Source organism: Melospiza melodia, chromosome 11, assembly GCF_035770615.1.
Source record: "Melospiza melodia melodia isolate bMelMel2 chromosome 11, bMelMel2.pri, whole genome shotgun sequence".
NCBI classification, from domain to species: domain Eukaryota; kingdom Metazoa; phylum Chordata; class Aves; order Passeriformes; family Passerellidae; genus Melospiza; species Melospiza melodia.
In genome coordinates, this window is record NC_086204.1 from 25,078,859 (window position 1) to 25,091,105 (window position 12,247).

The following is a 12,247-nucleotide window of genomic DNA, read 5'->3' on the forward strand; positions in this document are numbered from 1 at the left end:
ATATGTATCAAAACATAGAAGTTTTAGTCTCTAACGTTTATACATTACTTATCCTAAAACAGAACCAGTCACGAAAAGCATTTACTATGCACAAATACATCAAATTCATTGCCAAACATTTGCAGGATGAGAGCCCTAGATTTAATACTGAAGTTCACATTCTGAGTTTGAGAGTCCGCGACAAAATGAAATGGAAGTCATTATTATTTTGGTAGAGCAGTTTTCCAAACCATTTCAACATACAAATAGTAAAATTACTTCAAGAAACTTATGTAAAAATCCAAAGTTAGCAAATACAGAACTTCTTAAATGGCAGCCTTGGCCTCTGTGGCAAAGTCAAGAAAATTGGGTGTGGGGACAATGTGACAAGGAAGCTGGGATACAGGATACATTGATGTGTACCCATAACCAACTTCAATTAATTGTAAATTGGTTTCCTTCTATTATAGATTAATGGCAGACACAGCTTGAGCCCAGAAGAACTCATTATCTCAGGTACAGTGCAATCTAAATGTGGCAATTCTGCATCGAGGCTCTGCCAACAACCTTCGGGCATCACTTGAGAAATCTAAGCTGGTTTCTACAGATTTCCATCTGTAGTTCTGGAAAAGGGCAGCACGATCAATCCTCCAGAAACAAGAGTGATGGAGCCTGATGCACACACCCAGGTGGCTGTGCTGGAGCTGCTGTGCATCAGCAGCACTGCTGTGAGCAAAGCAGCACGGCTGCATCTCAGCGACATCAGCAGGAAACAGCTGCACAAACCCTCCGTGTCCTCCAGCACCTCCTTTATCCAGGGGCTGCTGCTTTCTGCCACCAAGTTATCAGACATCTTCATTTAAAAACTTAAAAACAGGGAATGACGACTATTCAGCCATTTCCTTCTGTCCATGGAGGAAAGAGGAAGAGGAAGGAAGATTTCCCAGCGCAGACAAGTTGTTCCTCCCTCCTGTGGCAGCTGACAGCTACTGTGTGAGGTGCCCCACCTGGAGGGTGGGCTGGTGCTGCAGATCTGTGTCCCAGTCCTGGCAGTGGCCCCATGTGGAGATCAAGCTGGTTCCATTGTAACACAGGGACATGACTCCAAAACCCTATTTTATTCAGCATTGAATCTATATAGCTCCACTTCCAAAAACAGAAAAGCTATGTAGGCCACATAAATGCATTCTGAGGTTGATCTGGTCTTTTGCATGAGACTTTAGCCTACTAAAAGCAATGACAGCCACACTAAAGAAACTTGCAGAAACTTCTGTTTTACAAATTTCAGTATAAAACTTATTAAAATTCTCAATGTGTCTCATTTTACTTTTTACAAATTCAAAAGCCTCCTCTCACAAGTGCTAGTAATTAATAGGGTGCTTTGAACTTCACTGAAAGAAAAAACGTTGCGAGGCTTGAGGTAAGTAACTTTTCAAAGCTTTGATTATTCGTCAAAGAAAAAATGTATGAAATATGGCTAGGAAATGGTAAACCATTCACAAATGGCAACTGGAACACCCAACACATTCCTGTTTCTTTCTTTTTCTGAAATTATATCTGCTGGCTGTATAAAGCCTTCATTAGTATTTCTCAGGTCTCCTTATATGGCAAATTATGTAACAAAAATATGATCAAAGCTTTAAGTACCAAATATACATTAGCAGCTCTTCTTCAATGAATTTTTCTAGTGGGGATTTTTTTTCCACTGGATAACTGAAAAATGTTGGAAATTACCTGAATAGCAGCCTACTGGCAACAGAGTCTAATGATCACTAGAATATCAGTAGAATACCTTTCTGCAGCAACTAGAGTTAATTTCTGTGCAGAACTTCAATGAATATTTCACCTTACACAGTTAAAACTGAAATAGTTAATAGTCTTACAAAGGGCCTCAGATTTACTAAGAAACCTTTCTCTAATGTCCCCTGGATTTCCAACTGCTCTGGCTGAAACGTACCAATGCAATCAGTAAGTTCTGGCAAATGTCTTTATTGAACAAAAGCCATTTTAGATTTGTTTACAAATCTATCCTGCAGCATTTTATAAACAACTGCAAACAGCTCCTTCTGCTGTGTGAACATCTGCAAGGCTGGGCCCAGTCCCCACACAGTTTTTCGGTGACGTTTGAAGCCTCCTCGTGTTGATAGGAGGATACAGTGGGCAGATCCCTTCCAGCACGAAGGCTGCAGTGTCTCTACCCAAACACTGGAATTCTGCAACGCTCATAGGCTAGTTGTGTACATTACAAAATAAGCTCTGTTGTTTGTATACACTTTAAAATTCAGAAATTATTTAGGAAAAGGTAATTCAAGTGAAGAAATTAAGTTTACCTGGCGAATCAGAAGTACTGCTGATGTACAGTGTTATTTTAATGACCAAGATTAAATACTATTGTTAAAGTAATTAGCTGATCTCTCCTATTTTAAATTTCCCCATGATAAAGCTAGTGAATTAGTTATCAAAAAAGCCTACATTTAAAGACAAATCAATTATTTTCTTATTTAGTTTGGCTTTTTTATTTAATAATTAAGGCCATTGAAAAGAAAGCAGTTATGTGTCTGATACTAGAATGTTGTCATACCACATGTGATTAAATATTTTTAAAAGAATAACTATTCTTTTTTGAAAGAATAATGAAAAGCTATGTGCAAAACAATCCAGCTCAGCACAATCATATTGAAATCAATTATAAAACATTGCAGCATTTACACAGCTGTTCTATTGGCCCCTTCACATGCAGATCTCTAAAATAATGAGCTGAACACCAATTGTTTTAGGAACACTAATTACCGCACAAACTTTGGGTGGGGCTTGAGCATTCAGCAGAGGTTTGCAGATTTCCTCCCTGAAGCCAGGTCACAGCACTGCTGTGAACACTTTGAAAATTCCAACCATTCTTAACATGAAATGTGACTCAACACCACTCTGCAAGGTACCGACTGTGACATGTAAATAAACATTAAAAACTCCACATTCAGCTGGGAAGCCTGTTTATTCTGATAACCAGGATTTTTGGGCTAAAGGCATTTATTTATATCCTGTCCTGAGAGTACATGCCTTTCCTTGCTTTCTCTATGATTTCAGTGATGATGACACAATGAAACACCAGAAATACTAATATCCACAAAATTACTAGCAATTGTGGAATAACACATATTAGAACTGTCAATCCAGGCTAATATGCAGTTGCCTCAGATAGAAAACTATTACAGAACTCAGAGATAACCTGCACCCTCTGATCATTCAGGCCTCCAGATGCAAGTCCTCTGAAGGTAATACAGATGCCTTGAACAGAAACCTGGGGAGAATGAGATAACCAGTGAAATTCTAAATTGGAAAACACTTTCATCTGGTTCATGGGTCAAAAACTTTAGCAAATACAGGCACTCTGTACTCACTTTGACCTACTCTAAACCCTCCTTAGAGAAGCTAAAATGTCACCTTTGCTACAGAACTGGAAAAATAACATTCATCTAGTTTTGATAAAACTTAACTAAACTGGTTCTTTTCCTGTATCCTGTACCTTCCAGAGGTTTATGACAGCAAGGTCAGCTGAGCAGAACAACTGGAAATCAAACCAAGAAGCTCCTGAGAGTAACTAACTGCACTCAGTTCTTTTCATCCTCCTGCAAACTTCATTTGTGAAGATTTACGTTGCTTTTAAGTTGGATTCCCAGTCTGAGACATGAAGGTTTCAGCCTGGAAAACCAAACAGGAGACACACAAATTCAGAGTTTGCTGCAAAAAGCTGATTTAAACACTTTCAAGAAAGCAGGTAGGACTAAGGAGCCAACTGCAATGGTAAAATGATTAATTCAGAGTAAAGTGAGCTGATTTGCAGCACTCTAACCAAACATCAGAATACAGAAACTATTTTAATGTATTAGAGCAGATGTCTGCCTAGTCCAGTGAGGACAGCAGCAGAATATGAACTCTGTACTAGACAGGTGTGAGATAATCCACCTTCCGTATTAAGTCTCAGTTTTACTTGAAATTGCACTGAAACCATGATGTAGAGAACAATGCTGGGCATAAGAGTAGACTAAAAGCTGATGGAAATCCCTCTCCTGAAATGCTTAGTCCAATTCTGTGTGTCCTAATCCCCCTTCCCAAATAAAAAAAAACTAAAAAGGTTAAAAATTTGCAGAAACAAAAACAAAAATCTTCTGCAAGGAAAAATAATGGAATATGCAAATGTTTGTATATAGGGAAAGAGTACAAATAATTACCAGTATAAAACAGATTAAGATATTTACTTTCCTATGACAGGAAGAGATACTAATAAAACTGAAACAAAAAATTCTTGCTTTATAAAAATATGTATTTTCCATAAAGTATAATTAATTTACAAAATGTCTTGACACAGTGTATTTTCAAATCTAGGAGTTTAGAGGGGTCATAAGCATCCTAGATGTGCATAATTCTCTGACAGATAACCTTTAGGAAGAAACCTAATTTTTATAATCCCTTATCTCTAAGTGCACACTGTATTTTTTCTGACACCAACTCTTGTCAAACCTGGGTTCTGAACTAAATCAGTAAAGAATGGTCCATCACAGCAATCTGTGCTGCTATAAACCATGAATAAGTTACCATCCATTTCTCTGTAACAGTTTCCTTATGCAAAAATTGCAGATATCAGTATTTCAAGATGAGAAGATGAAATGATGAGAGTTATTACTTGTGTTTTCTGATCCTTGACGAAAAACATAATGTTGCTGTTAAAAAAATAAAAAAAACTAAAACAAAACAAAACAAAACAAAAACTATCCAGCAAGTATCACATACTGATACTGGCTAAATTGATTTATTTGAACAATGTTCAGTCCTTCTGTAATGACTTTATTTTCCTTGCATTTGTGCAAAATGCAGGTTCCAGAGCTACATTCCTGTCTCTCCTACAGACTGCTCAAGATCTCACACGTGATGAAGATACACTAAGCAGTGAGGATGCAGCAGGAACATTCCCCAATTATGTGCTCAACAACAGTGTCAGTGTCACCCAGCAGTAAAGGGGAGGAAAAAAAGAGATTCTTTGAGGGATTTGCCATGGAAAGAACCTGCCTGTCAACTTAGTGTCAGCTGACAGTCAGAAAAACATCCCACCTTTTTTTCTCACAGTCTACTTTCCATGACCTTTCTTAAAAGTGGGCCAAGATCACAAGCTGGCTTCCTTTTCTCTGAGGGTTTTGGGTCTTTTCCCTATCTTTGTGGTTATATGCATTTTTAATTCCTTATCTGGCTTCTCCAAAACAGAAGGACCTGCAAATTAAACTTTCAAAGTGGCCAGACAAGCACTGTATAACTAAAGCAGACAAGGACCAGGACATGAATTCAGCACAAGCTGGAACACAACATTTGTGAGAAAATCATCGGTTAGTCAGCTGCAGTGGTCAGAAGTGGGAAAAGTTCTGGGCAAGGCTGAAATTAAAAAACAAATACTGTGATGCTGCAGGTTTAAGCAATACAGCAGAGAACACAATGTAAATTAACCTGGAAGTAGTATGAAATTTACATTCCGTGTTGAAGTTACTGACAAGGGCACAGGGGGTAGGCAAGAGAGCTGACAAAGTCCAAAGGCCACCAGAGATCTGTTCCCCAATTCACAGCTCAGGCAGAGCTGATCACCTGTGTTAGCAGAGCTGCGGAGTGCAGAGGATGAAAATAATCATCTGCTCCATGGAAAAGTTCAACACACAAAAAACTTCACAGTGTTTTTCCATGGGTTCATAAACAGCACGGCTGAACTCATATGGACAATCCATTTAGATGCAGACTCTGTAGTTTCATTTCCCAGAACACAACAGCATTTGACATACTTATCCCTTTTTTTCACCTAAAATGGACTAAAAATCCAAGATCAGTTCTATGGGTAATGCATATTTATTTGGAGCCACTTCTGAGGCTAAAAAGCAGAGGTGCAGCAGCTAACACAGCAGGCTGGGAAAATGAACTCCTGGTTCAGGAACCCAGATAATTTATGTATGGTACTGTGGGAGATTAAATATTCAGGAATACTGTCATCTTTGTTCCATCTTCCAAATGTTAGTATCTCTGATTTTCATAATATATTTTGAGGGCTTTTGTTTTCATGTGGACTGGAAAAGACCTTAACTGTGTTTTGTTACAACAGGAAAGACCCTTGTACCTAGAGGGTCCTTATCATTTATGAGGAGACACAAAGCTTCAGCTTCACAGACAAACTTATCTCACATAGACAGTTAAAGCCACTTTAATACATCCTGAACAGAAAGAATAACATTTGGCACCTTCCTTAAAGAAATCTTCAGTGTAAGGGAGGGGAGCTGTCAGGTGTGCTGCTCGCTGTCCCTCTGCAGCCTCCGGGTACTTTACACCTCCCAGACAGGTCAAGCAGCACCTGCAGGTCAACCCGCAAGCTACCAGCCTTGTGCTGCAGTTTCAGTCCCAGACCTGAGTCTTCATGTATTATTTTCTCATGCTAATTCACGCAGGCGGCCGTTCCTTGTGTAAGGGGAGCTCCTCTGCACCGCCGGTCTGCTCTGCTCTTCGCCACCGCCACCTTTGCCCCTGCGCGGGAGGACGGGGCAGGGTGCGGGAGGATGGGGATGGGGCAGGGTGCGGGAGGATGGGGATGGAGCAGGGTGCGGGAGGATGGGGCAGGGTGCGGGAGGATGGGGCAGGGTGCGGGAGGATGAGGATGGGGCAGGGTGCGGGAGGATGAGGATGGGGCAGGGTGCGGGAGGATGGGGATGGAGCAGGGTGCGGGAGGATGGGGATGGGGCAGGGTGCGGGAGGATGAGGATGGAGCAGGGTGCGGGAGGATGGGGATGGGGCAGGGTGCGGGAGGATGGGGCAGGGTGCGGGAGGACGGGGCAGGGTGCGGGAGGATGAGGATGGGGCAGGGTGCGGGAGGATGGGGATGGGGCAGGGTGCGGGAGGATGGAGCAGGGTGCGGGAGGGGGCAGGGTGCAGGCTGCCCCACCACCAGCCTCCTCCTCGGCCCCGCAGCGCCGGCCGGGTGAGCCGGCCTGTGGCCCTCACACCTTCCACGCCACAGCGGGTCAGTCCCGCTCAGGCAGGCCTGGAGCGAGGCGGGCTCTTCCCTCTCTACCTGCCTGAAGGAGCTTCCCCACGACCACCTTGTCCCTGGAAAGACTCTCCTCATCCCCCAAGGGAAGGGGCTTTGCCCTTCGTCACAGCTCCTGCCGCGGTCCCTTCACCACCTTAGTGCCCTCGGCCAGAGGTGCTCCCCCCCGTCTCCCCCAGGAGAAGGGCTCCGTCTCCGCACTCCGCTGCGAGCCGGGCCCCCTGTACCGCCAGAAGCCCCTGGAGAAGGGGGGCTCCCCCTCTCCCCCCGCCCAGGCGCCTGCGGCTGGCACTGACCCGTCTCTGCCGTCCTGCTCCTCTCCGCCATATTTGTTGTCATCCCGCCACCCCCCCCCAACGCCGCCCGGCCGTCGCCATGGCAACGCGCGTCAGCGCCATGGGGGAGCCCCGCGCCCCCCCCCCGCCCCCCCCCGTCATGGCAGCAGGGCTGACGGCCCTCCCCGGGGACAGCCTGCCCGGGGACAGCCTTCCCTGCAAGCGGCTGCCCCGGCTCATCCTGCCCGGAGAGAGCCTTTCCCGGGAGCGCCTGCCCAGGAACAGCCCGCGCGGGAAGCAGCGTCCGCTTCCATCCTCGCCCAGCCCGGCGGCCGCCGCGGTGGTGGCGGGCGGGGCATGAGGGGAGCAGCGCCCGCCGCCCGCCCCTCACGCAGCACGGCTCCCTCCCGCACGGCCGCGCCCGCCCCGCCCCGCCTCCCGCGGCCGCTGTTTACCGGCGCTGCTCGGACGGGGAAAGCAGGGCTCGTTTTCTGCTCCCTGGTGGCTGCCCGCCACTTCGACAATTGTCGTCACTGAACCCCGGAGGACGGCTACACTGCCGGTAGCGGAGCTCCTCCCGGGTCTCCTGCCTGCCCGTGGGAGTCGGTGTGGGCCTGAGGTGCGCGTGGGGCGCTGAGAAGGAGAGGCTTGTTGTCACAGAGTATCAGTTAGGTTGGAAAAGACCTCTGAGATCATCAAGTCCAATCTAAGATCCAACACCACTATGTCACCTAGACCATGGCACCAAGGTCTTTAACACCTTCAGGGACGGCGACTCCATCACTTCCCTGTGCGGTCTATTCCCACATCTAATCACCCTTTCTATGAAGAAATCTTCCTATTGTCCGATGTCCTGGTGTCACATGTGCCCCTCCACACAGCTCAGGGCAGAGGGGCCGGCGGCCTGTGTGCGTTCGGGGTCTCTGTCACCCCAGGGGAGGCGAGCACTTCTCTCAGGCTCCGATTCCAGCCCCGTCCCGGCAGAGATGGCCAATGCATGTGTGTGTGACTGCCCCACCCTGCCCCACGACTCAGCAGGTGAGTCTGGTCATGTGGCAGTTATGTCAACTTTTATTTTATTTTATTTTTTAATTTCTTAAGGCAGCCCAGTAGGGAGCTTCATTATGTGCGTGAGTGTTGCCCGTCTGTCTCGTTGCCCCAGCCCCAGCAGGTGAGGCTGACCATATGGCAAATGCAGCGCTGGGGACGGGAGGGCTCCTGCGTGCGCGTGTTCGCGGGCCCGCTGGGTGACACTCACCATGTGGCGAACACGGCCATGAAGGCTCTGGTGTACCGGGGCTAATTACGTGTGCGAGTCCCGGGGGACCCGGCAGCCTGGGTGTGATCATGCGTGTCTCACTAATGCTGAGGCGCAAGCTGCATTGTGCATCCTCCACGCAGACAGCTCCAGCCTCTGGGAAGCGAGGCTGACCGCGGGAGGAGCGCAGGGTTACAAGCACAAGCATCAAGACTCGTGTTTTATGTGCATACACAGGCAGATGTGGGGCTGGATGCACCCCGAACCAGGCGGCTCTTAAAACTCCGAAACAGGGAGTACACGAGCCGTGCTGAGCAATGGAAACAGGCAGGACTGTGATTATGGTTATGCACGCACTCAGGTGTTTGCTTCCTTAGACCTTAGTAAATTAAAGTAACCACTTCCTAGTGACTAGTCAGGGAAACAATCCAAGATTAAAAATTAAGGCATGAAAAGTTGTATCTTTCTCCATCTAAGTTCTGTTATTTAAACGTTACTTTACCTCTTTGTCTTCCTACCTAGTATATGCCTTTTCTGCTCCAGTTCAGCTCCTCTTAACAACACTCAGGTGGATAATACCTACAGGTTCTACATACTTAGATTTTTCTGTGGGTCACTTGCTAGCTTTCTCCCTGAAAAAGAGAAAGCTTGCTCCTTTTTGCAGCCTTGTTCATTCTTCTTTCAGATCACAGCTCTCTGGTTATTTTTGCAGCATTTATTTTTGTGGTTTCATTTCCTTTACTGTTTCCTTTATTTTTCAGTGGCACTTAGGCCTCTTTCTTTTATCTATTCCTCTTCTCTCTCAGTATCTTACTTTAATATTATATAAGCTAATTGAACATTTCTTCAGCCACATTCCTGTTCCATGATGAAATACCTGTCTCAAGTGGTGTACCAAGGGGGCTTTGTGATGGGCTTGGAAGATACACCCTGGCAGAGAAGAATGTTGAAGGTCATCTAGATCCAAGCTCTGCAAAAATATTTTCTAGACATTCCCCTCTGCAGTCTTTCTAAACTATAGGTGGTCACTTGCATACTAAAAAGGTGGATTTGTCTCGCTGCTGACAGTGAGCTACACTAAGTGCACACACCCCCACAGACACATTCTTTTCCTTACAGCCTTGCTCCAGGCCAGCAAATCACCCAGGCCTTCTGCTCTTCCTTATCTATTGCTGGGTAAATGATCCTGGGACTTCCCTCTTCAGAATATGCCACATATACTCTGATCTTTCTCTTCTTTCTTTTATGTTCCCTGATAGCCATGTCCCACCCCAACTCTCCTTCAAATAATTTCTCATAGTCCTGATCTCTTCATTCCTCTATTCGAGATTTTTTTTTCCTATTTCTAGGTCTTAAACAGTTCTGTCCAAGTTTGTAGCTCCAGTCTGGTTTCTTACCCTGTCCCCACATCCCCTTATTCCCTTTGTTCTACTTGCTATTCCAGCTTTAGTGTCCCCTCATCCATATTTCATTTCTATCTATTATTACCCATATAGCATTTTTCATCTGTAAATTTCTAAGAATTAAGTGCCTGTGGAGAGACTTTCCATATCTGTTCTTCGGGTGACCTCTTTATTCACATTTCTCTGCAACTGGCTTCTATGGTGACCACAAATACTAATCCAAAGGCCTTTTGCATCTAATTGCCAGCTGATTAACTCAACTGAAATACCTGCAAGAAGTTCTATTGAAACCAGAGACATTTGGGGGAAAGCACTTTTGCCATTCAAATTATCTCTTCTGAGTTAACACACTTGAAAAACCTAGAAATGCCACACTCATTTTTTTTAGTCTGAGTTTAATGCTATGTTATAGTCACCTCACCAAGCTGAAGTGGTGTTAAATATAGATGATATGCAGTCTTTCCAAAAACAGTAAGATAATTTGACAAGAGAGGACTGGAAAGTTCATATAGAAAGTTCTTTTGGAAATAGAAAGATAACTGGATGGTGTAATTCGAATCAGAGCTGAAGAATGAGGGAAATGGTCTTCAGGAGGAGCAGTTGCTTATTTTTATTTGTGCATTTTTAGAGCACCTGAGAACATTTTGGGGTTTTCATTAGTACAAAGAGGCCTTTGGCCCTAACAGTCTGCATTTGGACATTACAAAACAACAAATAATAACAGAACACTGTTGCAAGACACTGGTGCCCTGGTTGTCCTCACATTTGCTGCTTCAGCCCAATTCCTTGTTCCAGCACGTCCCTCCTCCCCCTTCTGCATCTTGGCAAGCAGAAGCTGCCTCACTTCTGTGGCTCTTTGCAGCTTATTCCCACCCCACCATCTTTTAATAGCCTATGGAGAAACCAACGGCTTCCCCCCACACATTTCATTCAGTAATAACTCTCTACTTGTTACATTTTCAAACCAGCACCTTCATGCTTTCCCTCGCTGCTGCTTCGCACTCCCACTCACTTAATTTTCCTCCTTCAAATCCCTCCCTAAAAATCTCCTCTGCTGTGATGTCTACCGAAGGAATGGTAATGAATTGTCAGCTGTGTGCCAAGCTGAGTGTCTGTGGTGGGGACTGGTCTGATGTGCTGGGCAGCCGCTGCTTGTGTGGGACTGGCAGTGCCTGGAACAGCCCCTCTTTCCACTCTGCTCACTGTGGGTCCTGGGATGGGCCCTTAAAACTCGTTATGTAAGCAAACAAAAATAAATTGAGGCAATGGAAATGGAAATGCTGGCCAAAATCAGGAAGATTAGACAATATTTCAGTTATGATTCATCAGCTTAGGTAAATTTACATAAAAATTAGTGTGACTGACAACTCCCTTCATTGCAAATATTGAGAAATACATTATTTTTCTAAATACAGATTTGTGCCATTTTTCTACTTATTTTTAATCTATAAGGACTTGAGGAGTATGCTTTACTTTTTTTATCTGTGCTTGTATTTGAAACATTAGATATTCCATTGTTTGTTTATCTTTCGTTTGCAGCCTGCAAGGCTGTGGTGATTAAAGAATATAAGAAAGAATAATAACATAAGAGCAAGACTTGAAAGGAAAAAGATTCCTGATCACATTTTTTTTAACATGAGGATAATTCAAATATGTTGAAGATCGAATGATTTGTGTTATACATTCAATATTTCTGATTCAGCTAGAGGTGGCTGCTGTCAATACATGTCTGTATGTCTGTCGAAACCCCAAAGAAAATCAGTAAAAATCCAATTTTACAATCCTGATATTGTCAGTGTTTAAGAAATTGGCAAAAAAATGCCCTTTCTTATACATTACAAAAAACTCAGTAAGGTGCATTATTGATTTTTCACAAATCGTTTGTAAGTGACTGTTAAGGCTGGATGAGAAGGAGAAGATGGAGCATTAGCACGAGTTTTGCATCTGTTTCACACAACACATGCATGGTGCATGTTGTGGCTCTTCAAAGTGGGGATTTAAGAATCCAGATGTAATTGTGTAGAAATCACATAGTTACTCTTTTTTTGTATCCCTTTCCCCATGTAGAATAAAGTAGTGCAGGCATTCAAGTGTATTTCAACTGTGACTACTGTCAGAGAAAAGGCCATAGAAATGGTTCTGATACAAACAGGGCATCCATGGTGGCTGAGCAGGCACAACTCAATTTTAAAAACCAGGAAAAGGAGAAAGAAAAGCAAAATTCTGGTCAGAGTTTTTTGCCAGATTATTATGGTCTGGTGGA

At 44.5% G+C, this 12,247-nt stretch overlaps 1 protein-coding gene across 4 annotated transcripts in view; it reads right to left on the bottom strand.

The window, feature by feature from the left end:
- Window positions 1–7,385, bottom strand: part of LOC134423228 (BEN domain-containing protein 5-like) — an 882,906-nt gene extending 875,521 nt beyond the window's left edge. For all 4 annotated transcript variants that reach the window (XM_063166074.1, XM_063166072.1, XM_063166073.1 and 1 more), the window contains exon 1: window positions 7,345–7,385. In XM_063166074.1, the coding sequence (XP_063022144.1) occupies window positions 7,345–7,375 (31 nt within the window). In that variant the 5' untranslated portion in view covers window positions 7,376–7,385. The remainder of the gene's footprint in view (window positions 1–7,344) is intronic.
- Window positions 7,386–12,247: the final 4,862 nt, after the last annotated feature.